Source organism: Chelonoidis abingdonii, chromosome 8 (genome assembly GCF_003597395.2).
Source record: "Chelonoidis abingdonii isolate Lonesome George chromosome 8, CheloAbing_2.0, whole genome shotgun sequence".
Taxonomy (NCBI): Eukaryota; Metazoa; Chordata; order Testudines; family Testudinidae; genus Chelonoidis; species Chelonoidis abingdonii.
This window is the reverse complement of record NC_133776.1, coordinates 48,550,557-48,576,503: the sequence shown is the minus strand read 5'-3', so window position 1 is coordinate 48,576,503 and position 25,947 is coordinate 48,550,557. Positions and strand designations below refer to the sequence as shown.

The following is a 25,947-nucleotide window of genomic DNA, read 5'->3' as shown; positions in this document are numbered from 1 at the left end:
ATTAGTTTAACAAGCAATTATTTATTTTTTCTTAGTGGATCAACAACCTTGAAGTTGATAGCAGGTACAATTCCTGGCCTTCCAGTGTGCAGGAACTGCTGCGCCCCACCTTTCCTGGAGTAATCAGACAAATCAGAAAAAACTTCCACAACTTTGTAAGTAATAACCTGACTAGAAATAAGATGCACATTTTTAATAGTGAGGGAAATTTAAGCACTGGAACTACTTTCATACAAGTGTGGCGAATTCTTGGTGGTGGTGAAATCACTTGAACATTTTAAATTGAGGCTGGGTGTTTTTCTAAGAGATAAGCTCAAACTCAGCCAAAAATTATGGGTTAGATGCAAGAATCACTGGGTGAAATTCTAGTGCGTATATTATGCATGAAGTTAGACTAGATGATCATGATGATCCCTTCTGATCTGAAAAATCTATTAATTACTGTAACAATGCTTTTCTATTGATGGGGTGAGTGTGAAGTTCTGTGACAGCCAGTTTCATGACCTGCTAATATGTGATGATGGCTACTGAAGTTTCTTGAACTTGTCATTGGAATATCAGTTTGCCACATGTAAAAGGTTAAACTCATCTGGAACACCTTGGAGGATAACACTGGGCTGGAACTCAGGAAAATCACTTTCAGTTCCCCGCTCTACCATAAACTTCCTTTGTGACCCTAGGGAAATCACTTAGGGCTAGTCTACACTGGCAATGCTAAAGCACTGCCATGGCAGCGCTTTAACATGCTTTGTGTGGTCGTGACGCAGCACTCTAAAAACCACCTCAATGAGGGACGTAGCTCCCAGCACTGGGGCACTGTTTACACTGGCACTTTACAGTGCTGCAACTTGCTGCGCTCAAGGGTGTGTTTTTTCACATGCCTGAGCCAGAAAGTTGCAACGCTGTTAATTGCCAGTGTAGACAAGCCCTTAGTCTGTTTGTGCCACAGTGGGTAAAATGTCAATAATACCTCTGCAGTGAAACATGAATAAACCTGTCCTCTTAACCATGAACCACTGTTTTGGGCTTTCAATGGAACAAACTCATGTAAAAACCTTTATTTTGTAATTGCCCAAAGGTTCTTATAGTGGATCCTTCCCATGAGAGTACAGCAGAATTGCTTAACGTGGCGGAGATGTTCTTCAGCAACCACATCCCACTGAGGTAATGCTACATTTTTATAGGAGGGCATTAGTTTAGCTTTTGTGGCTTTCATGATTACTACAAAGTGTTCATTATTAGCCACGTGGGATGTTGTATAAACTTCCAACAGTTAAAAGTGGCCCAGTCCCTCCAACAGAACAAAAGAAAATGGAGAAAGCAAGAAACAGTAGGAAAAAGGAGGGCAAAATGATCAAAACATGATTAACTCAGTCTCAAAAGACATGAAGGGATTTGAGTGGGTGAACCCTAGGGAATGTTTTGTAGAGACCATGAACCAGAGTTATTCAAGTCTGCTTATTAACATACCTAGCAAGAACCCCTGCTTAAGATCTTTATAATCATTGGCTATTCTGCATTATTTGTTATGCAAATAAAATTTTCACTAAGATTTTATTTGCATAACAGGCTCATGTTCTTTGGGATTGTTTTCTTTACAGGATTGGTCTGGTCTTTGTGGTTAATGACTCAGAAGACGTTGATGGGCTACAAGATGCTGGGGTTGCCCTTCTTAGAGCATTTAATTATGTTGCGCAAGAAGTGGATAATAATTATGCCTTCCAGACTCTTATATCTGTAAGTGTTCATAAATGCATGTTTAATATCTGATGTATGAGAGAGACTCTGTGTTAATGGGAAAATAGGTAATAAGAGAAATTTATATTACTTCTGCAACTCTGAATCTCTAGTATCTGATGAAGTGCACTTCAAACACTTTTTCTCTTTTAAAATTTTGTTGGTAAAATTTTTGATAATGAAAACAAGGATCAAATAGAATTGACAGCACTTTGTAAGTTTTCTGTGTCACCTTACCTCCCATTCCCTGTTCTGCCCACGCATCTCAGTCCTAGCCTGCTATGTCACTTACTATTGTAGTTCTGTGCTTGTTTTTAGTAGAGACTGCCAATCCTGCCAGATAGTTTTGTGATGAGTACTAGGATGAGAAAAGCAAACTCATTTTCACTTGCAGCTTACAGTGTGCAATCATGTTAACTTAAAATGGTTACAAGAGGCACAATTTTTAAATTCAGTTAAATTGCTTGTGGCTTGAAAACTTTGCTTTGTTCTTCCTCCGATTTGTTTTGATATACTAATGATTAGTTGCAAATCAAAGAAATAATATCTAGCACATTAAAAAAAAGTGAAACACAGATGTTTCCTAATTCACAAGGGGAATGTCAGCCTCCTAGATCATGGTTGTAAGCAAAAATCCTGGGACTATTCTGCAGAAAAACATGCAGCCCTTTTGATTTGTTTAATTTGATATTTGCTTTGCTGCACATCTTTCTGGAAACATTTGAATCACAAGAAGTGTTTGCCATTCTGGCCAATGTCGAGGTTAGAGAATATAGCAATAGTCTTCTCAGCATAAGAACTCTTATACTGAGGCATAGCAGGCTAATTTTCAAGACTGGCAATGTTTATCATTTGGCTTGTATTTGTATATAGACTATCACCCATAATAACTAAGTTGCCATAAATGTTCTATATTAGAAGTTGGAATATTGCAGATATGTTATGTTTGGGAAAGAGAGGGAAAAATCAGTCATGCCTATAAATCTGAATTTGCTTCCCCTCCTCAGATATATAACAAAGTAAAAACTGGAGATCAGCTGCAGGTTGAACATGTGGTTAGCGTTCTCGAGAAGCAGTATCCTTATGTAGAAATGAACAGCATTCTGGGGATTGATTCTGTTTATGATCAAAACAGGAAGGTAAGAATTTTGTGAGATTAAAGTATTGTTATCCTGGTAGTTTACTGTTTAATATATCATTTACTGAATATTATTTCAGCCAGTATATTGACAGGGCAAATCCCACCCCTCCTTGTGCTGAGGCAGAGAGCCTTTCGGCAATCAAACTGGTGCTATTTCACTGTAGAGGGGCAAGATTTGAGGAGGAACATGACACGCCGAGGAACCCGGGTCTGGTGGGGCCTCCCTGTGTGCAGTCACTCTGGAAATTGGGGTGAGAATGAGATGCTCTGCTGATATGTAGATCCTCTAGGCTTTCTTCCTCTACCCAAACAGGGAACACTGGGACCATGGAGGCTGCTTCAACCCATATTCTGGAATGTGGGTAGATTTCTTCCCCTGTCCCATCCTGTAACATGCTCTGATGGCTTACCCCAACTAATTCATGCTGCATGCTGGGAAGACTTCCCTAAAACAAGTACATGGTGTCAGCTAATCTCCATATTTGGGATGCCTCTTTTGGCAAGTTGGAATGGTGCTTTGAAAGTTCTGAGGCTTAAAGTGGAAGCATTGAGGGGGAAGATGGTAAAGGAAAGGAAGGCCCTACCAAGTTGTTGTCTGAAACTTGAGCGCAGAGATGATGCTAAATCAGGTTAGGGCATGAAACTGGGCTGCTCTTGTATCCCTACTGGACTAGGTGCTCCTGACCCATTGAACTTCCTCCCCCGCCATAAGATACTTAATTACTGGACTTGGATGTTCAAACAAAGCCCTTTTATGTACAAAAGCGTTAGAGCTGTTGAGAGAGAGAGACAAAAAACTGAAGGGATCATTACGAGTGATTTTACCTGATACTAGAGATCGAGGCCGAATCTTAAAAGTTGCGAGATCTTCTGCTCAAAGGATATGATGTCCTGACTTTTAACCTTGATTAGCCTGTTATAAAGAGATGAAACACTAAGATGGTTTTTGTAAATATCGGCTCTATCTGGCAATGCTGAGGGTATTGCATAGAGAAGATCCTGTTTTGAGAGGGTGACAGTGACAGCTCATAACAGTTCTCAGAGTACCCAGGCCTGAGTGTCATCTTGTTACTCACTTTGCTCCAGTAAGAGGGATGCTTGCTTATACCTAACTGGGTGTCAGCCCCCTAACACCACCAGCCTGTTAGCCATCCAAACAATCTCCTCTGGGCTATGCCAGCCTTTACTTTGCGTTGCAGGCTAACAGTAGGTGCATCCCAGTCCCCAAGCCCTTTAGAACTATTCCCCTGAAGTGTCTAGCCTCTTATCCACTGGACACTCACAGTAATACTGGGTCTGCTGTCCTTAAGGGAACAGTGTACACACCAACTTGAATGATTCAGCTCAACACTGAGATAAATTTATAGTGAAAATCACATACATTTATTATCAAAGGTTCAGGATACCAGAGAAAGGATAATAGAAACAAAAGGGTTACATATAAAATAAAATCATAACACGATTTCTAGAGACTAACTTTAACAGGTTAACCTACTGTCTAAAGAAGACTCTCACCCCAAATGTCCTTCACAACATTTCAGCCAGGGCAGGTTATGATCCTGCTTTAATGAATGTAATCACACTTCTGATTACTTCATAAGTGCAGGATAAAGGTGTGTCTTCCTTGCCTTCACTTTATATCTCCCAAAGTTTGTCTGTAACCCGGTGTCAGGGTAACCCCTTCTAGCTTATTGTCCACTCTGCTGCCTTCCTGTTGATTTCACATCCCTCCATTGACTTTGTACGTAAATTGGGTTTCTATTGTGTTGTCTTACAATACTTAATTTACATGTTGACAGAGAGGTGAATATTCCGCCACCATATTTCTGGCAAAAAAACTGTGTGTCATCTCTGTCTTGATACAGACTTTAGTCACATATTTTCAATGTATACGCATAGCTCCTTACATAGTATCTGTACATACATTTCACAATAATATTAATGCCCAGCATGACTCCGGCTTTCATTTAAGACCACACATGATATTCATTTGTGAACCAAAATGTACACATCAGGATCAAGATATTCTTAGAACCACCTTGCCAGTTGGCATTGAGGGGTTCTAAGGTCACAGTACTGAATTAGCTTTTAGATTACTGAATATAATAAAAATGGACCATAAGATGGTTACATGCAATGGAGAGACTTGTCATAACAATAAATACCCGCTAATGTGTTTTCATAGAATTGTGAAGAACAGTGTTTTAAAAAGGCTTTGCTTTATGTCATATGTGCCATCACTGTTGAACTAATTTATACTTGGACTTCATAGTGTGCATTCTCTTCTTGTCATTAATTCTACATGAGATTTTGGCTCAAATGCAGATATGTAACCATTTATATGTAGCTTTTAAAATTGTGCCTTTTCTACCCACATGCATAATAAATCATAAATTCCTGGTACTGGTTTAATGGAGCAAGTGGTTGTCAAGTTGTTTTATTCTTTGATAATATAAAGCAGTACTCTTAATTTTTTTTTGTTTTGAACTTCTGATCGCTAGATAATAGAGTCTAAAGAGGTATTATAAACTTATGTTTTCTGTATTGAATATCATATATACAGAATATGTAGTAAAGCTTATGTTACGCTATTTGGGAGAATGTTCAGAATAGATTTCAGCGGAGTTAAGAGTATGTTACAGTGAAGGTCATAATTCCTCTATATAGTAATGAGATAATATACGTATGTTTGTTCTTTCCTTTTATATCAGGAAGGCAGAGGGTACTATGAGCAGACAGGTGTGGGACCTCTACCTATTGTGCTATTTAATGGAATGCCTTTTCAAAAAGAGCAGCTGGATCCTGATGACCTAGAAACCATAACAATGCAAAAAATCCTGGAAACCACCAGCCTGTTCCAGAGAGCTGTGTACTTGGTATGTGATGTTTCTAAACTGGGATTTCAAGGGGAGACCTAGCTTTCTGAAAGCTGAAGTCAAGCAAGCGCCCTAAAAAAAAAAAAATCTTATAAGCAAGATCACCAGCCACACCAGCCACCTTAATTCACACGATTACTTTGTTTTCAAGCAGTTTAATAAAAATATGTTTGTAAAAACAGTATCTTATGCAGCAACTTTTCTTCCTTCTTTCCTTCAGGGTGAATTGTCCAGTGATCAAGATGTGATTGAATATATCATGAGCCAGCCTAATGTTGTTCCAAGAATCAACTCAAGGATCTTGATGTCTGACCGAGAGTACCTAGATCTAACTGCCACGAGTAAGGGACACTTTCAGCTCAATAAACCCGATCTATATAAATATTCATTTACAAGAATTGGAATTTCCCAGTGGAACGCACAATGTCAAAATGTATTATCATCAATAGTATAAGAGGAGACATTCCAGCCCACTTGGTGCTAAGAGAGTCAGGCTGTGCCCAGTAACAGCATAAACATTTATATCTGTCAGATTTTTCATAGTAGTTATGCATTTTCTATTTTTTTGCTTCTACCTTTTTCAGGGGAATTTAGTGACTCATGAAACTGAGACATTAACAGCACTAGCAAAAGCCAAGACTAATAGTCCTGTACTGTGTGAGACACATAAGTCAGTGCTGCTCTGTCCTTAAACCCCACTTGAACAGAAATTGATGAAATACTTAGGATTTGCTATAGTACAGATTTCAGTGAAACTTTGCGTTGTTAAAATATTAAGCAGTTATACTCCGTGCAGAAAGACTATGTACAAGAATAATACAGTTACAGATGCACATATGTGATCTTGCTTGAATGGTTTGGAGAGTAGTAACACAATGAATTTAAATACCTATTTCTTTACACAGAGATGCAGCTGAATTGAATGGGACCTTGCACTACTGATTTCAGTTGAACTTTGCATCGTGAGAATGATATGTTGGTTTTGGTGTGTCTTGTAACAGTAACATTTATTGATATATTAGCCATAAACAGCAGAAATCAAACACAAAACCAGCGTCAAGCTATTAGGGTAATGGGTGGCTTAAACATCAGTGAATGTTATTGATGTATTTCTTCTAATGGTATCGTCAGTTTCTGCACCTATAATATTTTATCTTTTTCCTGCAGATAACTTTTTTGTGGATGACTATGCTAGATTTACTGTCTTGAATTCCAAAGATAAAACAGCTGCTGTAGCCAATAGTATGACCTACTTAACAAAGAAAGGTAATAATCATGATAAAATATAAACTTAAATCTACTTCTGTGTTTGTGCAGCTCCTAATACAACTAAGTCTTGATCCTGATTGGGACCTCTGGCGCAGTACAGCGATGTAAATTTTAATAACACACTCTACTTAGTCAGAGTATTACAAACAGACTGCAAGCACTTAAGGGCAGAAAAGCAATCTTATTTGAAGAGAGGATCTTTTCAGGAAAGGAAGAATAAGGAGAAAACTGGTGAGGAGGACATCAAAGGAAAGCCTTTTGTAAGAACTGGTCTGAAGGCAGGAAGAGGTTGAGGATTGGCAGGAAATGGGAGACTGTCAGGCATTGGTAGCAGCATAATAGGTGCAAAGCCAAGAGACTGTAAAAGATGAAGTGGGAGTAGTAAGGCAGAGTGCAGATTCAGAGAAGATTAGGCAGCAAGTTGGTGGATTCTATTAGACTCCATCAGTTTCTTTAGGTTCCTGTATGGCCTTGCCACCATTGTAACTGAGCTCTTTGGCAAAGAGAAGCAGTCACTAACATCCTTCTCAGATATATAGAACTACTTGCCCTTCTTTTTCCCTGGGTCTTTCTCTCCTGTCCCTCCCGAACCCACCTATAACCTTCTATGATTAAGGCTGTAAGTTTGTCACGGAAGTCACGGATTCAGTGACTTTCTATGACTTCTGCACCGGCCAGTGCACCTGGCCCAGGGGCCACCTGAGTGGCTTAGGCAGCCCCTTGGCCAGTTACACCAGGGGGCAGTCTCAGGCCACTGTGCCTCCTCCTCCCCTTCCTCCCCTACGGCAGCAGGAGTTTGGATGTTGGTTGGGGCATGGGATGGGGTGAGGGCTCTGGGCAGTGCTCACCTCGGGGGGCTCCCCAGAAGTAGTGACATTCTCCTCCCTCAGCTCCTAGGTGGAGGCGTGGCCAGGCAGCTCTGCATGCTGCCTTCACCCTGAGTGCCGGCATCGCAGCTCCCATTGGCCAGGAACCATGGCCAGTGGGAGCTATGGGGGCAGTGCCTGCAGGCAGAGGCAGTGTGCAGAGTTGCCTGGCCATGCCTTCACCCAGGAAATGAGGGAAGGGGATGTCGCTGCTTCTGGTGAGACCTGGAGCCAGGCAGGGAGTCTGCCAGTCACACTAACACCGGCTCCCACGCACCAGCGGGGGTCCCAGGCCATGCGCCACTGCCTGCTCCCGAGCTGCCCCTGAGCACCCGCAGTGCCCCCCAGGCGAGAGAGAGACGCACGCACGTACGTATGTACATACGTCACAGGCTGTGCATTTTTATTTACTGCCCATGACCTATCCTTGAGTTTTACTAAAAATACCGTGACTAAAATTTAGCCTTATCTATGATTGATTGTCTCCCACCACCAAACTATTCTTACAGGAGCACTGTATTTCTGGTGTACTTATGCTAACATAGGTCCAATCCTGCAAAGTGCTGAGCATGCTTATCTCTACTAAAGTCAGATTTTGAAGATGTGCTGACCAGAACTGAACATGGTATTCCAAGTGAAAACATTCCACTCATTAGAAGGGCAATTAACCAGTTGGATCTCACTGCGACGTGATATTATTGAATCAAAGAGCCTAGATGAATATAGGAAAGGATTAGATGCCCTTATGAAAAAACATAATCTGCAGTTACATTGCCTAAGATAAAAATGTATAAGGGATCAGAACCCTCTGCTTTGTGACCTAAGCTAAACAATACTTGCTTGAGCTTCAGAAGTTTGCATAATTGCTCAGTAATCAGGCTGACCATTAATCTGGTCTGTTCTTGCAATTCTTGCATTTTGTGCATGAACTGCATGGTCAGATATTGTACTACTGATATTACAGTTGTACTCAAAAGCCCCTATCAAGATTAGGACCTCATTGTGCTACATGATGTACAAACACACACAAACAGATATGGTCCCTGACATGAAAAGTTCATACTCAATCAGTCCTGAATATGTTCCCATCTTGTCTATTTAAACTTCCTGACTCACCAGTACTTGATTTTTTCTTTTTCTTTTTCCTTCCTATCTTTGAGAATACTCATGTTATTCTTTAAATGACTCTTTCGAGTTTCTCCTGACATTGTCCCCCGGCATTGTCTCCTTCCTGTGCTGCTGTAAATGTTTCCAGTGCTCCCTGTCCTCTGCTTAGCCATTTGTTCATGTGCAGGAAACGAGAGCTGTTCCTTATTTTTCTTTGTAGCACTTAAAATAGACAATACATCTCCAAACTCTCATTTGAAAGTACCTTTTCTATTGTAGTGTACAGTCTAGGTCAGCACAGAAGCAGATATTTCCGTGGAAAGCGGATGGCAGCATGAATATTTACTAACCAGCTGGAGGATCAGTTGCCCCTTCACAGCTAAAATTTCTTTAGATCTGTTTAGTTTCACCTAGTATCCACTTTCCTGTTGTCTGCTGATCTCAGCACCTAACTGGACGACTCCTGCTTATGGAGGCATGTTGTTTTTGAGCTGCCCCTGCTTAATTTACAGCTTTTTGGCTTGCTGACACTGAAGTTATTCAGGGTACTGGATAGCTGGTATCTGATTACATGGAATAATGTGGCATGTTTCTTTTTCTAAATAGTGAAAAAGCCTAGGTTTTGCTCACTCACCAGTTGGTATTCTTCCCTCTGCAGTGGTACTGAACTCGTGCTAAAGCTGTCTTCACAGCAGCTATGAGGGTGATTCCCAGTTCAGGTAGACAGGAAAGTGCTAGCTCTGCTTGAGTTGGCTTGTTACAAACATCAGCATAGCAGTGGGGCCATGGGTGGTGGCTCAGGCTAGCCACTTGAGTACAATCCCATCTGACCTGGATGCATACTCGGGCAGTGAGACTGAACTGCCTCCCATTTTCACACTGCTATTTTTAGCCCTCTAACTTGAGCAGAGCTAGCACGTGTATGTCCAACTGAGCTGGGAATTCTCTTACATCTGCTGTGTAGACATACCCTAAGTGAGACATAAAAGCAATAGCTGGCCACATCTAGATCATAATATGCTGCTTCTTGCAAAAATAGTTTTGGCTCCAGTGCCTTCTTCCAATTCTGTTGTAGGGTCACTGTTGGATGTAATATTTTGCACTCATTTAAACAAAACAAAACCCAAGTCTTTATGTGGTGTTACTGGCAAACAATGCTTGCTCATTTAATCTCAATTTTAGCGGTTTATTAACATGATCCCTGCATATACTATGCCGTACAGCTAGCTTCTTTTTACTTGTAGAGTTTGTTATAGAAATTAATAATGACATTTACTTTTTCTTCCACTCTTTCCTTTTTACTTGTGTCCAGGAATGTCCTCCAAGGAGATCTATGGTAACTCAAACTTTAGCACTTTCTCTTTCTTGGGTTATTACTTTAATATGTTTAGGTTCTTTGGGAACTTTCTGATATCTGTATAATGCTGGCCTAGAACTTGCAGGTAATCGAAAAACTGTCTGATGCATGTGTTTTTATTTCTTTATAATATCTCTTTGTATAAAACTGATTCTGTAAGCTACCGCTTAAAGAAGGGTGAAAAAAGCATGTTTGTACCCTAGTGAGAAATTATAGGTTACTTGCAGGTTCGTAGGTTCCTTTATGATTTTTAAATTTACCAAGTAATAAAATAATAATTCAATTTAGAAGCATAATAATGCATGTCCCTCCAATCTGTTAAGTAGGAAAATCAATCCTAATTTAATAGTAATACCACTTTTCATGATACATATAAGTATCCCTGTTTAACTTCATCTCCATCTTTCCTTGTGGCCCTTTGCTTTTGCTATAATGCCAATGTGATAATATTCAGAAGCTGCCTTTTTTTCCCCAAATGTTGCATTTTTATTCTTCTACAGATGATTCTTTTGTTAGACCAGTTACTTTTTGGATTGTTGGAGATTTTGATAAACCTTCTGGGAGACAATTGTTATATGATGCTATCAAACATCAGGTAGGTGGTAGCATTTCAATTTAAAAGGAGAGGCAGTGTTGTTCAGTGGCTAGAGCACTGGACTAGGACTCACTTCTCTTCTCTGTTCCAACATTTCCCTTCCACCCTCTTTCTGTCTTCTCTATCTATATTGTGAGCTTTTTGGTGGTAGAGACACTCTCTTACCATATGTTTTTGTATGGGGCCTAGCACAATGGGGCACCCAATCTCAGTTGTGGCCTGTAGGCACTTATCCTAATGCAAATAATAATAGACACAGTTCAGGCTGACAGACCTAATATTAGAATGACACTGCTATGTTTTGACTTGGGCATACATGTGAGCATTGTACCATAACCTCTGCTTTGTCTCTCTCATCTGCACTGATTGTAACATAGGAATTTTTCTCATCCAGTGTTTTGGACAAAATAATTCTGATGTATTTCAGTGCAGTACCTGCTCACAAAATTAATTACATGTTCAAATAAACATCAGTATTGTGTAATTACTTCCTTTTTTCTCTTTTCTTTGTCCCTTTCAATCTCTGGGACATTAACCTGTACCCTCCACAAAAAACACACTTCAGAAATAAGAACTCTGTTCAGAGTGCTATTTTAACGTCTCTCTCCAATTCTCTCCTCAGGCAAAAGCCTGAGTAAACGGGAGAGCCTTACACCTTGCCCTGCAAGTCGCTGAATTTTCTTTTTCAAGAGTGAGAAAAAAAATCAGTTCCTGCATTGTGACAATTGAGCACTTTAACATAAATATTAAGAAACTTACAATTTTAACTAAGTCAGACACATTGCCAGTTTCAGTAAGGGTTCTAGTTACGCCTTCATAGTAATTGAATACAAACCAGGAATCAAGGAGGGGAGAATTGTTTTAGTTGTGGTGGGAATCATGCTTTAGAATTTCTTGACTACTGCTCACTTACTATCTCAATACTGTTTCTGTATTAACTTAGATTTTGTATTTAATATTACATAGTTGTGTGTCACTTAATAAAACAGCATGGCCAATTTTCTTTCTTTAGCAAGTTTAATTTTTCTGGCTTCTAAATAAGTTGCAAGTGTCTGGCAAGTACTTTGAATTTCTGCAGCCATGCCACCGAAAGCTGGGATTTTGTCAGATCTTGTCGTGCTCAAGCTGGATCATTACTCTCTGAAAGAAAACAGATGCTATGGGAAATGATGTTGATGTTGAATAGGGGGTGCTGTTTCCTCTCAGTATTTGAACCAGTGCCACACAAGGGTGTCAGGTGTGCAGAGGTGCTGCTACCTGATATGCCAGCTTTAAGGTCTTGACCCCTGGGGCTCATTAATACCCTGTAGTGCTTGTTGTAAAAGTAGAATGTTAACTCCTGTTTATCCTGGGTATATGTCAGCTTTAGTAATTTCATTCTACCTACCTAAATTATCCTTTAAGAGTGGAAAATAATTTTTTTTCATGTTTTTATCCAAAATAGTCATGTAGTATTGCCAGGTTTCATTCCTGCAGTGGCTGCACTTCAGTATAAAGCAAGGCAATAGTACAAAGCAGACACACAATATACATGGCAATTGGTTTGCACAGTACTTTGGGATCTATTTAGTATTTGGATTGTAAGCGCTTTGTGGCAGGAATCTTGGCTTCAAACTTGTCTCTAATATTCGAAGCATGCTGGTGCTGTGCAGATAATAAATAAGTTAGTTTAAAGTCATTCATTATCATTAGTCCTGTTAGCCTTGAGCTGCTGACTACCTGATTTGGAATCAATATTTCCCATTAGATTAGACAGAGCAGTTTCCTTTTTCTTTTTATTATAATAGATTTATCCCACTTATCTAAAAACAGACTAGAATTCTAAATGCGTTCTAACAAGCACTTTATTAAAACACAGAAATCCAGTAATCATGTCCGAATTAGCATGATTAATAACCCTAGTGAAGATCCAACCAGCAAGAACACAGTCATCACCAGGGCCATACAGGCAGCTTTACAGACACAAACGTCAAACAATGCCAAGAACTTCATCACTAAAATGGCTAAAGAAGAGACAGCAAAGGCACTGGAGGCAGGAGCTGACATCACAGAATTTGCTGTTGGTGTAAGTACTTGTGATGGCTTTTACCAGTGGTGGGATGCTTTGCTAGCTCTTCTGATGAATTTCTTAGGGTAAATGCAGGTTGTAACTCTTGATGCAATATGCTCACGCAAAAATTCTAATTCTTGTCCTTAGCGGATTAATTTCACCAAACTCAGTATGGTTTCACAATTGAGAGAGAGGATTATTTACTTCATTTTTATGGCTTTGAAACCCAGTGAGGTCTTGATTTTTTAAAAAATACCTTTTTCTGTGCAAGTCTAGTAAAACATTTAGATTTTCTTTTTTAAAAATTGTGTCCAAAAATGCTTTAGATCATTACATTCAAGACAAAAAACAATAGTTAAAATTAAACCCTCCTATTATAAGCTCAAAAAGGACTGAGGAATGACTGTTTTTGAATTTAATTACTTGTTGCGTTTGTTAACCTGTTGTGCATATTCAGCTTCCATTTTGTGTGCATATGAATTCTTCAAACAACAAATGGGGAGAGACAATATTAGAAGAATAAGAAAATGTGATTCTGAGAACTGCAAAATTAGCAGTGGGGCTTCCAGGCAGGGTAGTACCTGAAACTATTGCTGAGTTACTTTTCAAAATTAGCTATGTTTCAGTTTGATGGTGTCACTTTAATAAGTAGAGGAATAGGAGAAAATGTTTTCCAATTAAACTTGAAAAAGTGATACCAAGTCATTAAGAATTAAAAAAAAATCATTATTACTATTCCAAGTAGCAGGAATGGCAGACAATAAGGCTTTCACATCAAAAGTTGTGAGACTGACTGTTTGAAAAGGACAGAAAGAGGCCAGGGATCAAACAGAGAACAGGAGAAAGGGAATAAAGAGAAAAAGGGTTGTGGGCTAGGTGTAGCAAACTATGAAGAGGTTTGTAAAAACTTGGTAAGACAGTTTAACAAGTAGTGTCCATCTATCACAGGGCATTTACGCAGAGTCTCTATTATGGTTCTCATTTGAGTGAGAATATATTTTCTTTTTTTCTTTCAGGGTATGGATGTCAATACTTTTAAAGAGGCCTTTGAATCCCCCAAAGTGGATTTTATACTATCTCATGCCATGTACTGCAAGGATGTTCTTAAGCTGCAGAAAGGACAGAGGGCAGTGATCAGCAGTGGAAGGGTGAGGTCACTTCCCAGAGGGGGAGACAGGCATATTCAATATGTAGCAAATAAGGAAGGCTTCAGTGACAATGGCGATCTAGGAATGAGATGCAGAACCTTCCTCCTTTAGGTCACCGGTTCAAATCCAGCCCAGGTTGACTGTGGCCAAAGGTTGTTACCAGCTGATGGCTCTTTGTTATGTGTGAAAATAGTGGCTACTCTCAATACAGTTTCAACTGGACAAATGTCCAAGTAACAAAAATGTGAGGTGTGACTAACACAACTTGAAGCACAAGGGCCTCTTACCCAAGAGAGGCTAATTCCAATTCAAGGCTGAGGCAGATTCATTGGGCAGTGAGACAAAGTTGTGCTGCTACTGTCGGTGCCCAGAGCTCCACATCCAGCACCTTCCACTATTCAACTTTTTAAATCATTTCACTGTAAAATTCGACTCCAAACAATGAAACCCTTTTGTCCACAGGAATTTACTTTATTTTTTCTCCTGACTTCAAACAACTATAACAACAAACCCAAAACAGGTGCCACTGAGCATTGTTTTTTTTTTCAGTGCTAACTACAGTAACTCCTCATTTAATGTTGTCTGGTTGTTACATTGCTGATCTATTAGGGAACAGGCTCATTTAAAGTTGCGCAATGCTCTCTTATAACGTCATTTGGCAGCTGCCTGCTTTGTCCACTGTTTGCAGGATTATCTGGAAAAGCAGCCCCTCCTCGAGGGGATTAGAACAAGGTGGGACCAGCAGTCCCCCCATCAGCTCCCCTAAATTCCCTGTAAGGTATGTGGCTTGGCAGCTGCCCAGCAGCAGTTCAGATGGCTCTCCCCCCACTACTGTGCTGCTCCTGCCCTGCCCTGCCCTCTGCCTTGGAACTGCTCCTGGGAGCTTCCTGCTTGCTGTGGGAGGGAAAGCGAGGTTTGCTGATATCAGATGTCCCCCGCTCGTACCCCCCCTGCACAAAGTGGAAGAGGGGGACAGGGCTCGGGGACAGAACGGAGGGAGCTTGCTGGAAACTGGTTCTTCCTGTCAGAACTAGCTGATCTGCTTAAAAGGGCAACGTACTTGAAGTGGGGTCACTGTACTTAAAGCGGCAATGCACATCTCGCTCTCTCACTCATGTATGCACCCCCAGCGCTTTGGAAAGTCAGCACCTGTGCATGTGCTGTCAGGAGGAGGGAGTGGTGCACCCCAGCTGGATAGTGTGGGCTCATCATCATGTTCAGTTTTTGCAGGGAAGTGTTTGCAGCTACTGACCTGCATCTATTGGGTTTCCTCCTTCCTGCCTCAGTCCATGCTGCCTTGCAGTGTGAGGCTACATTAATGGCGTATTAACCCTTGAGGGCTCAGCTGAGTGCTAGTTCATCATTTAGCAGCAAGGCATTCCCTGGGAAATATTCCACCCTCTTACTCCACCACCTAAGTCAAGTTTCACAATCGTTCATTGCTGTGTACAATATTAAACTGTGTGTTTAAAATTGTTTAAAATTTATACTGTATATGTATATAAAGTCTTTTGTCTGGCAAAAAAAGATTCCCTGGAACCTCAACCTCCCCACCCTTTACATTAATTCTTATGGGGAAATTTGATTTGCTTAACATTGTTTCACATAAAGTTGCATTTTTCAGGAACATAACTACAACGTTAAGTGAGGAGTTTCTTTACATTCCCTGTCATGTAGTCATACATTGTAAGTGTTTTATTTCTGTCATTAGGAATTCACTGGGCAACTCTAATATATCTATCTGATGTTTGAGAAATATGATTTGATAGTGTCAAGTATCAGAGGGGTAGCCGTGTTAGTCTGGATCTGTAAAAGCAGCAAAGAGTCCTTTGGCACCTTATAGACTAACAGACTTTTTGGAGCATTTGATAATGTTTGCTGAGCAGCGGGATTCTGGTCTGGAATTCCATCGCACCCTCAAGAGTTTGATCTACATAATACGATGCATCTCAGTCTCCAAGTACTCAGTGAATGCTGAGAGAGCATATATTTTACATAGCGACAGGTCTGATCCTCCACATTGCCGAGCACCCTCTGAGAGGGGATTAATACCTTCAACTCCCATTGATATTAATATGACTCAAGGGCACTTGGCACCTGCAGGATTGGGCCCAAAGTATCTATCTTTAAAATGTCTTTGACTTTTGTTTCAGCACAGTACTTACCTAATAAGTCTGATTCCATTTTCTTTGTAGATTATTGGCCCATTAGAAGACAATGAGCTGTTCAATCAAGATGATTTCCACCTCCTAGAGAATATTATACTAAAGACATCAGGACAGAAAATCAAATCCCATATTCAGCAGCTGGGAGTAGAGGAAGATCTGTAAGTAAATAGAACAGGAACTAACTGGACTGGTTTAAAGCAGGGCTCAAGTCAGGAACATGGCTTTCTGTAATGGGAAGAGGGGAGAGGAAGCAAACTGTTGTCTCAGTTTGTATAAAGTGCACACTAGACTATAAACAAACAGTCATGTATTCATCTTGCCAATAATAAAATATTTAGAGGGGATAAGGGGAAAAAGACATTTTAAGTTGCTGTATTGAGTTGAATCAGCTTTGATGGCCTTCGGCAGCTGACACGCTCTCCTTCAGAAATAAATTATTGAAGTGACTAGAAAACCAAGAAACATGCTGTCTGTATCAGTGGTTTTCAACTTGTGGTCCAGTGAACTCTGGGGGTCTGCAGACTATGTCTAAGATTTTCAAAGGGGGATGCACCTTCATTTAAATTTTTTTATGGGTCTGCATATGAAAAAGGTTGAAAACCACTGGTCTATATCATTAAAATAATCCTCTGTACAGCAAGCTTAATGGCATGGATGCAGAATATTGTTCCGTTAGTCATGGGGTTCAGGTTGTGGTCTCTTGGTTGGAGGAAAGGGGCTAGTACAGCAACAGTCATGCAGAATGGGAAGAAATGTGAAGAGGAATAAGGGTGGCACCCCAAAAAAGAAAAGACAGAGGTCCTCTCTGCACTCACTCTTCTTTCAAGCCAAATACAGTTAAAACCCTGCTTTAGCTCACCCTGACTACAGAACAGCTCCATGTACTAAGAGAAAAATTACCTTCTAAATGGGGAAAAATATGGTTGCTGCTCCCTACTGTGGCCTATATTTAGAATGAAATCTCTTACATTTCTACACACATCAACATAATGCTAATGGCTGGCAACACTTTTTTTTTTGTTTTTTGGGGGGGAGTGGGGGGAGAGGTGGCCATATAAGATTAGATTTGAAAGTGTTTTAACCTATGGGCTCCTGGGTGCTTGGGTTTTACAGTATTTGCAGATGTTGGATCATTACTATATTTACTTACAAACAGAGAAAGAGGAAGAAAATGGGAAAGAGAACATGCTATCATGATGCTGCAAAGAATTTGTTTTGTGGACATATTGGGGTTTAGCTGATTAGCCTTTAATATTTATTTGAGTATTATAGATCCAAAATACGTTTCTGTATCAATAACAGTGACTCTATAAGCACATAAGCTTATTTTAAAACTTCATTCTTAATTTATCAGCATTTCATGGTGGGACACAGGAGGAAAAAGTGAATGGAGGAGGCAAAAGGGTGGAGAGACACACAGATCCTTGTTATGGGTTCAACAAAATGTATTTTAAAAATCTAGTCATGTTCAAGTTCTAAGGAACATATACAAGTTTCCAAAAGACACTGATTCCTGTACACTGCCATCTATTTACAGTTTGAATTTGTAGGATCTCTTGACTGTCCCATTCATTTAGGTTATACAGCCTGCAAAACTCACCCTTGCTTTACTGTGACCTCCTGTTACCTTTTAAAAGTCAGCAGTGTGCATTTTTTAACATAAACAGATTTTTAAGTGTAAAGACATTCACTATTGTGCTGAGACCTTGCACACCACAGTTCTATCAGAGTGAGTATTAACAGTGCCATAGAGCCATTTATACCCATACCCAGTAGAAGGAAAGGGAGAATGCTTAAGGCCTGCTCCAGGAAAGGGGCTGGAGGGAAGGGAAGGAGGATATGGTTTGAACTTGTGCTGAATTTTGGGCACAGCTGAGCCAAGGTTCTAGCAGATGCAGGCCCAGCTTTGGACTGAGCTCTGGATTAGAAAACATGCCAGAATTTAGCAGATTTCATCAGATATATAGTTTTGTTATGAAAGGCTTGCACAATTGTTGCTATAAACCCATGAGACTAGGTGTTAATTATGGGAAAAGCTGGCAGATCCTTAACTACGGCATCACTAGTTAGCACTGCTATACCATGCAACCCAATTTTTATTGTTTAGTGTTTCATTCTTCAGATTTATTATGTTGTCACAGAATTGGAGTTTACAATCTTTAATCTGGAAAATATAAATGATACTTAAAATACTAGGTTAAGTATTCAGGGAATAATAAAAGGGAAGTAATTGTCAACAGTGATTTCTTCGTTAACTATGGCACCATGTTGCATTCAAATTTGCTCGATGCATGGAATTGCTTACCAGTGCTCTAAAGAGAATTGTAGTTTTAAAAAAAGCTTCTGGAGCTGCCCAGGAAGAGTGCTCTGCAAAGTTATGAGAGCTGGGTTCAATTAATCTCTTACTGGTCTGGCAGAGGCAGGAAGAGCTCTGGAGGCAGCATATTCAGTCACCACCAATGCAATGTGATTTGCATTGCTCAACAATTAATCCCTCTTGTACATAATGGAGTGGTTTTTTTCCAGAGAGAGTCCACTGGTGATAATGCCTTATGAGTGCTTAGATCTTCAGAAAAATCTTCAGAGTTACCTCAGAGAAATCATGGGATCTTTGGGTGACGGGAGAAAGAAGGATAATAGCTCCTATACTCTGGGTTAGAGTTTAATTTCAGAAGTTTCCACCATCTGTTTTCACACTGTTGTCTCAAAAATTGCACTACTGCACATACACATTAACAATGAAGGGGTTGTTTTTGAGAGGAGTAAAACATATAGTCCATGCATCTGAGATTAGAACCTGGGCCTCTTGTTTTTATATAATCTTCAGTAATACTGGGAGAAATACATAAATATTTCAGAGTACTTGAAAACCTTCTCTCTTCCAGTGCAAGTGACTTGGTAATGAAAGTGGATGCTCTTCTGTCTGCTCAGCCAAAAGGAGAGGCAAGGATTGAATATCAATTTTTTGAAGACAGATACAGGTATCGGGCCAATGTTAAATTCAGAGTACATTTGTTGACCTATGTATTTCTTCTTCCTTGTCTTTGATGTATATTAGCGCTACATCTCGTTAAACTTTGAATCATCATTGTGATCATCATGGCAAATCCCACATAGCCTCCTTGGAGATTTATTTTTCTGTTGCTACGTAGGTATAGCAATAAAATAGTCTCAGGGCACAGTAATATTTCAGAGGAGTTTTGTGTTTCACAAAACATAATAAAATAAAACATTTAATGAGAAATTGTTTGAGTGCAAGAGCAAATGGCTAGTGCGCTTATCTGCTGAGTCACTATTATAATAATTGGGCTTACAAATTTGCCCTAATTGTAAGCTCAGTTATACAAAATGAATAAAAGTTCATAAAATGTCACAATCTGTAGCAATAAATGTTGAAGAGAAAAGGTCCTAGAGGGAGACAGACTGAATTAGTACAAACAAAAAAGCTTATGGATATAACTCAAGGACTGTGTTAAGGTCATGCTTCATAAACAAGAAAAGAGTGGAGCCAGAAATCAGTGGACCTAAATTGTTGAGTCAGAAACTAGACCTAATTGGGGGGAAAATAATGAGTGTTTGGGCCATTCTGCTCATCACTCCCTTTTGGGGCCCTTAAAAGAGAAGATTTTAAAAAAAAAAGAGCAGAAGCTTCTGTGACAATTGCTGGCTGGGAGATGAGTGGACTGGGAGGAGCAAGCATTACCATCCTGGCTGCCACCCCTATTGTGTCCTGGGATCTACCATAACACCATTGGGCCTTTGTCATCTTGATCCGGAGAGATGTCCTGACCAGACCAGGCCAAAGAAAGGTACCCAGATGACATTGTCACCTCCACCAGCTCTGAGACGTTGGTTCCTGCTTTCTTCCCTTCACCCCCCAAACCCTTAAATATAAATAAATAAATAAATCCACCTCCATGTCTTTTTCTTCCTCACAAGGTAGTATATTTTATAACAGTGTCGTAAAACTGTGTGGCCAAAGAGGCAGTTTAAAGCAATGCCTTAAACAGCCCAATGCAGGTACGAGTTTGCCCAGTCTCAGAGTGGCTAATAAGACCACGTGCTTTTCCAGCAGTGCAGTTGCAAGTGAAAGTCAACACCAGCGATAGAGTCTGCATTTTCGGTCTTTCCCTCTCCTATATGTTTGTTTTTTGTCATCTAGGAAAAGGGATCAGACTTCTTCATAGATTCTAAGGCCAGAAAGGACCATTGTGATAATCTAATCTGAGCTTCTGTATAACACAGGCCAGAAAGCTTCCCCAGAATTATTCTTAGAGCAGATCTTTTTAGAAAAACATCCAGTCTTTATTTGAAAATTGTCAGTGATGGAGAATCCACCACAATCCTTTGTAGATTGTTCTAGGACTTCAATAGCAACAGCAAAAACAATAGCTCCACCCTATTTTAGCTAACTTTTTCTCTTTTCCCCCAAAAGGGACACTTACTACCATCTTTAGTACCATCTAAGAAATGGTCAGACAAAGGCTTTTCCTTCTGAGGACTCTACAACTAGAGGGAAAGGGAAGAAAGGATATTGTTAAGACAAAAGGCTCACTTAAAAGCATTTGAAATGTAGACTGTTAACTGTTTTTTCCTTCTTTTCTGTATCTTTATTAAAGGTTAAAAAACTTTTAATGGTGTATTTGTCATGGGACTAAGCAGGATCAGGTCTCTGTATATCAAACCCCAAACATTATTTAAAATTGTTTAATGTTGGACTGTGACAGTCATGTTAATACCTTTGATTCTTTGGGCCAATTTATTCTATCAAATTTATTGCATCACCACCCAACCTACAGATCCTTAGGCTCTTTGGCCCCAGTTCAGGAATGTATTTAAGTACGTGCAAAACTAAATTTGTTAGTCTCTAAGGTGCCACAAGGACTCCTTGTTGTTTTTGCTGATACAGACTAACACGGCTACCACTCTGAAACCTGTATACTTAAGTATGTGTGAGTACTCCCATTAAGCACTTTCCTGAATTAGGAATTTTCTGGGCTTTCCACCCACATTATTTGGAATTCCAAGAGCAGAGGAGTTTGTTGTTTATCCATAAATCTGTTTGTTTAAAATGGCTTTTTTAATTCTTGATTTTGTCCTCTTTTCTTTTTGTTTAGTGCAGTTAAACTGAGACCAAAGGAGGGAGAGACCTACTTTGATGTGGTGGCTATTGTTGATCCAGCTACCAGAGATGCTCAAAGACTTGCTCCATTACTTATGGTATATATATGAAGCATTGTAATGCATTAATCAGCAGTTAAAAGACAGTAAAATAGTTTAAAACTTTTTTATAATATAGTTTGTTCTGTAGTTATGGATTGTTTCTTTCCCCTTAAATGGATGGTGGATAGGAATCGTGTAATGGCCTGGTTGAAGCCTACAGTCTAGTAAAAAAGCACTAGAGAAATGTTCAGGTATCATGAGAGAGACAAGATTAGGTTCTTGGTATGAGAAAAGCTTCAATTATGTGAAGTGCATAGTGTTAGTCATGTTGGAATGTAACATTTGATACTCCTTGACATCTCTTGTTAGTAAAATTATTACTTATTTGAAATCCCATCTTGCGTTTGACAAAATAGAATAAATAGAGTTGAAAATCAAGGTAGCGGGATTATTAGTTAAACTGGAAAGAGAAGCTGGGAGGATGGGGGGTAGGGTGACCAGACAGCAAATGTGAAAAATCAGGATGGGGGTGGGGAGTAATAGAAGCCTGTATAAGAAAAAGACCCAAAAATCGAGACTGTCCCTATAAAATCAGGACATCTGGTCACCCTAGTCAGGGGGCTTAGTTTATTTGAGTTATGATCAATTTCTCAGAAGGGCTCTGGGCTTTACAAAATTAAAGTCCTTTGAATTCATGGATTGGAAGGTTCTCTAGAAATACAAAGCATAGAATTGTTGAAATAAAATACATGGGGTAATAATTAGATCACTAGGATATTTCTTTAATGTTTTAAAACTAGTCTTCACATGAAAGCCTACCATCGAAAACTTAGGGCATGTCCATATTACAGAGCCTAGTGGCGATATAGCATAGGAGTTTTGCTAGCTTAGTAAACCAGTTGCCCAAACAACATTAGCTAAACTGATAGAGGCACTCTTCTATCATCACAGTTTCGTCTACACTGAGGTTTTTGTCAGTATAGCTATGTCAGCTAGAGAGTTTGACTCATACCTAGGCAACGTAACAATATTTGGTCCTGCCATGAGGGCAGGGCACTGGACTTGATGTCCTTTCGAGGTTCCGTCTAGCCCTAGAATCTATGAATAACAATGCTGGCAAAACTCTGTAGTGTAGACCAGGCCTTAGGCCAGGGGTCGGCAACCTTTGAAAAGTGGTGTGCCAAGTCTTCATTTATTTACTGTAATTTAAGGTTTTGCGTGCCAGTAATACACTTTACGTTTACAGGGGCTGGTGGACGGAACCCCAGACTGGCAGCGGGCTGAGTGGGGCCGGCAGCCGGGACCCCGGCTGGCAGGGGCCGGTGGACAGAACTCCAGACTGGCAGCGGGCTGAGCCACTTAGCCCACTGCCAGTCTGCAGTTCCGTCCACCGGCCCCCGCCAGGCAGGGTCCCATCTGCCAGTCCTGCTCAGCCTGCTGCTGGCCCGGGGTTCTGTCCATCCAGGCCAGCAGCAGGCTGAGCGGGGCAGCAGCCGGGACCCCTGCTGGCAACAGAGTGCCACTAAATATCAGCTCCGTGCCACATTTGGCACACGTGCCACAGGTTGCTGACCCCTGCCTTAGGCTATGTCTACACTACTAATATAGCAGTGCTGGTATACAAAGTGTTCCCTAGCGTGGACTAGCAAAGATGAGCTTTATATTGGTACAGTAAAACCATCCCCCATGAACAAAACCAACTACCCTGGTAAAAGTGCAGCTTTGCCTGAATAGCTGTGTTTGCACTACAGTCTTCTGCTGGCACAGCTATGTCACTCAGGGATTATCACTCTTTACGCCCCTGACTGACATAGCTACGCCAGAAGAAGACTAGTGTAGATGTAGTCCTAGATGACTCCATATTTTACAGTATTTTTCTGTTTTTGACATGGATAAAATTAGACTCTCATCTCACGTTTGTGAGAGATTCATTCGGATAGACTATATCAGATAACTAACTTCAGCATGTCAGTGAAATGCTAATTACAGTATACTATGTAATAAATAATTAAAAAGGCATGGTAAGGGGGTTTAGGCACTGCAGCCCAGGGCCTCAGGCTAAGGGGGGCCCCGCAAAAATAAATCCCTAATTATATACAATTCACTGGTCACCAACCTGTTGATCGCGATCAACTGGTCGATCCTAGAGCCAGTTGATCGCAGTCTCTGGGCCCCTAAAAGTCCAGTGGTGCAGAATGGCTCAGGTAGGCTGCTTGCATGCTGTGGCCCCACACTGATCCCGGAAACAGCCAGCTGCTGGCACGTCTCTGCAGCACCTGGCAGGGGGCGGGGGGGCAGCTAAGCATGCTGCTCCCACCCCCAGCACCGTCCCTGCAGCCAGCCAGTGGGAGCTGTGGGGGTGGGCGCTTGGAGGCATGGGCAGTGCACGGAGACACACTGTTCCCCTCCCACTAGGGGCGCGCAGAGATGTGCCAGCAGCCGGCAACTTGTGGAAGCCTGAGCCCTTCTGTGCTGCTGGCCAGGAGCCGCCTGTGGTAAACGCCTCCTGGACGAAGCTTGCACCTCGCACCCCATCCTGCACCCCAACCCTCTGCCCTAGGTCAGAATTCCCTCCTGCACCAGACTCCCTCCCAGAGCCCTCACCTGCACCCCAACACGCTGCCTCAGCCTGGAGCCCCCTCCTGCACCCAAACTCCCTCCCAGAAATAAACTAATATAACAGCTATTCTAAGATAAGAAGTAGGCTATTTTGAATTAACTATATTCTGCATGTTTTAAGACTGAAATGTAACCATAGAACAACTTTATGTTAATTAAAAGGCAAGTTTAGTATAGCATTAATAGCCTCGATGCCATAATTGTGATGATTTTGTTTTAAATTAGGAAAAAGACTTTGTATATAGGGGCCCCACAAAATCTAATAGCCCCGAGCTTACAGGAGAGTTAATCCAGCCCTGGGTAAGGCCACTCTCAAATAATTTTTCATTGACTCATTTTATACAAGTTCAGTTCCACAGACAATATTTTTGAGGGAGAATCTGTCCACATCTCGTCAACTACTTAGAATATCCCCAAAGTCCTATTTAAAATCATGGTACAGCAGATAACTAATTCACTTCACCAATTCAATCAAATAAAATTTGTGGAAGGCAGGGTGAGAAGGGAGATTGTTAAATGCTCACTAAGGCCTAATCTGCAAAAACAGTACTTATCTCTCTAGTAGGAATTTTAGGGTATATGTGTCTCTCATATTTTTAGGTTTTGAACCAACTGATAAACATGAATCTAAGAGTTTTTATGAACTGCCAGTCCAAACTTTCTGACATGCCTCTGAAAAGGTAAGAAATACCATGCTGGGGGAAAACACCTTAGTGTAAACAACAGTGTTAAAACATTTGTGGGGATCATTTACAGGACATAAACATGCAATTCTGAAGTCAGAAAAGGCCCCTGAAGGCAACAGTTCTGTTTCATGGCATCTTTGGAGGTTTCAAAATTTGTTTTCGTTCCACAATGGAATAAAAACTAACCCTTTTGAATGTTTTTGCAAAACCAGAGTTGTGCTGAAATGTCCTCTTTGGGATCGAAACATGAGCTTTTCAGTTCAGGAAGGGGTGTGTATATCTGTCTGTCTGTGTCTAGAAACTGGTGGGTACGGCACTGGCATGGGATGTGGGAGATCCATATTCAGTTCCCTGCTCTGCCTCATTCAGAGCAGAGTTTTGACCACTCTGAATTGAGCAAAGCAGGGACCTGAACATGGATTTCTCGCATCCCACTGTCCTAACCACTAGCCTGTAGATTGAGAGTCTGTCTCCCCTCCCTCCCCCATGACAGCTTTATCAAAATCAGTATGTCTTAGCATATTTGCTCACTTCAGTGTCTTGAATCCCTGCTGTGACTTTAACTATAGTGGTTCAAATGCAATATTAAGATATTGTAGCTATTCAATAAGACACTTCAGAATTTAATGAGAGTCTAGATCCTTCTGGTAAAGTAAAATATTTAATTAGTCAAGATGAAATTTGACCTATGTTAAGTGTGATTTCTTAAGCAAAGAGCCCATACATATAGAAGGGAACAAAGGTCCAGTAATTGGCTTTCAGATGCTCTGAGACTATCCTTTCGAAAGATGACAGTCAATGAAAGTTAAAAGGCATGAAACATGGCAGCCAAATATTTTAGGATTTTCCTTTTGAAATTTCAGCTTTTATCGCTACGTTTTGGAGCCCGAGATTTCTTTCACAGCAGATGACAGCTTTGCTCCTGGTCCAATTGCCAAATTCTTGGATATGCCTCAGACTCCACTGTTCACTCTGAACCTAAACACCCCTGAGAGCTGGATGGTGGAGTCTGTCAGAACTCCATATGACCTTGATAACATTTATTTAGAGGAGGTAAGAGACTTCAGCATTTCCTATTTGTATAGTGTGCTTGTATACGATTTTTCTGGGGCTCATCTTTGGAATTTGGAAGCTCAAAACAGTGCAATGCTCTAGACAGATGAGG

At 40.6% G+C, this 25,947-nt stretch overlaps 1 protein-coding gene across 1 annotated transcript in view; it reads left to right on the top strand.

Annotated features, from left to right (window-relative positions):
* UGGT1 (UDP-glucose glycoprotein glucosyltransferase 1) overlaps window positions 1–25,947 on the top strand; it is an 87,445-nt gene that overhangs the window by 32,524 nt on the left and 28,974 nt on the right. Inside the window, 16 exon segments of the mRNA XM_032764779.2 lie at window positions 36–155; window positions 1,079–1,164; window positions 1,602–1,737; window positions 2,745–2,876; window positions 5,590–5,754; window positions 5,975–6,095; window positions 6,922–7,020; window positions 10,309–10,332; window positions 10,854–10,948; window positions 12,807–13,013; window positions 14,015–14,146; window positions 16,342–16,472; window positions 19,200–19,295; window positions 21,432–21,534; window positions 24,697–24,776; window positions 25,646–25,835. Of these exon segments, the coding sequence (XP_032620670.2) occupies window positions 36–155; window positions 1,079–1,164; window positions 1,602–1,737; window positions 2,745–2,876; window positions 5,590–5,754; window positions 5,975–6,095; window positions 6,922–7,020; window positions 10,309–10,332; window positions 10,854–10,948; window positions 12,807–13,013; window positions 14,015–14,146; window positions 16,342–16,472; window positions 19,200–19,295; window positions 21,432–21,534; window positions 24,697–24,776; window positions 25,646–25,835 (1,917 nt within the window).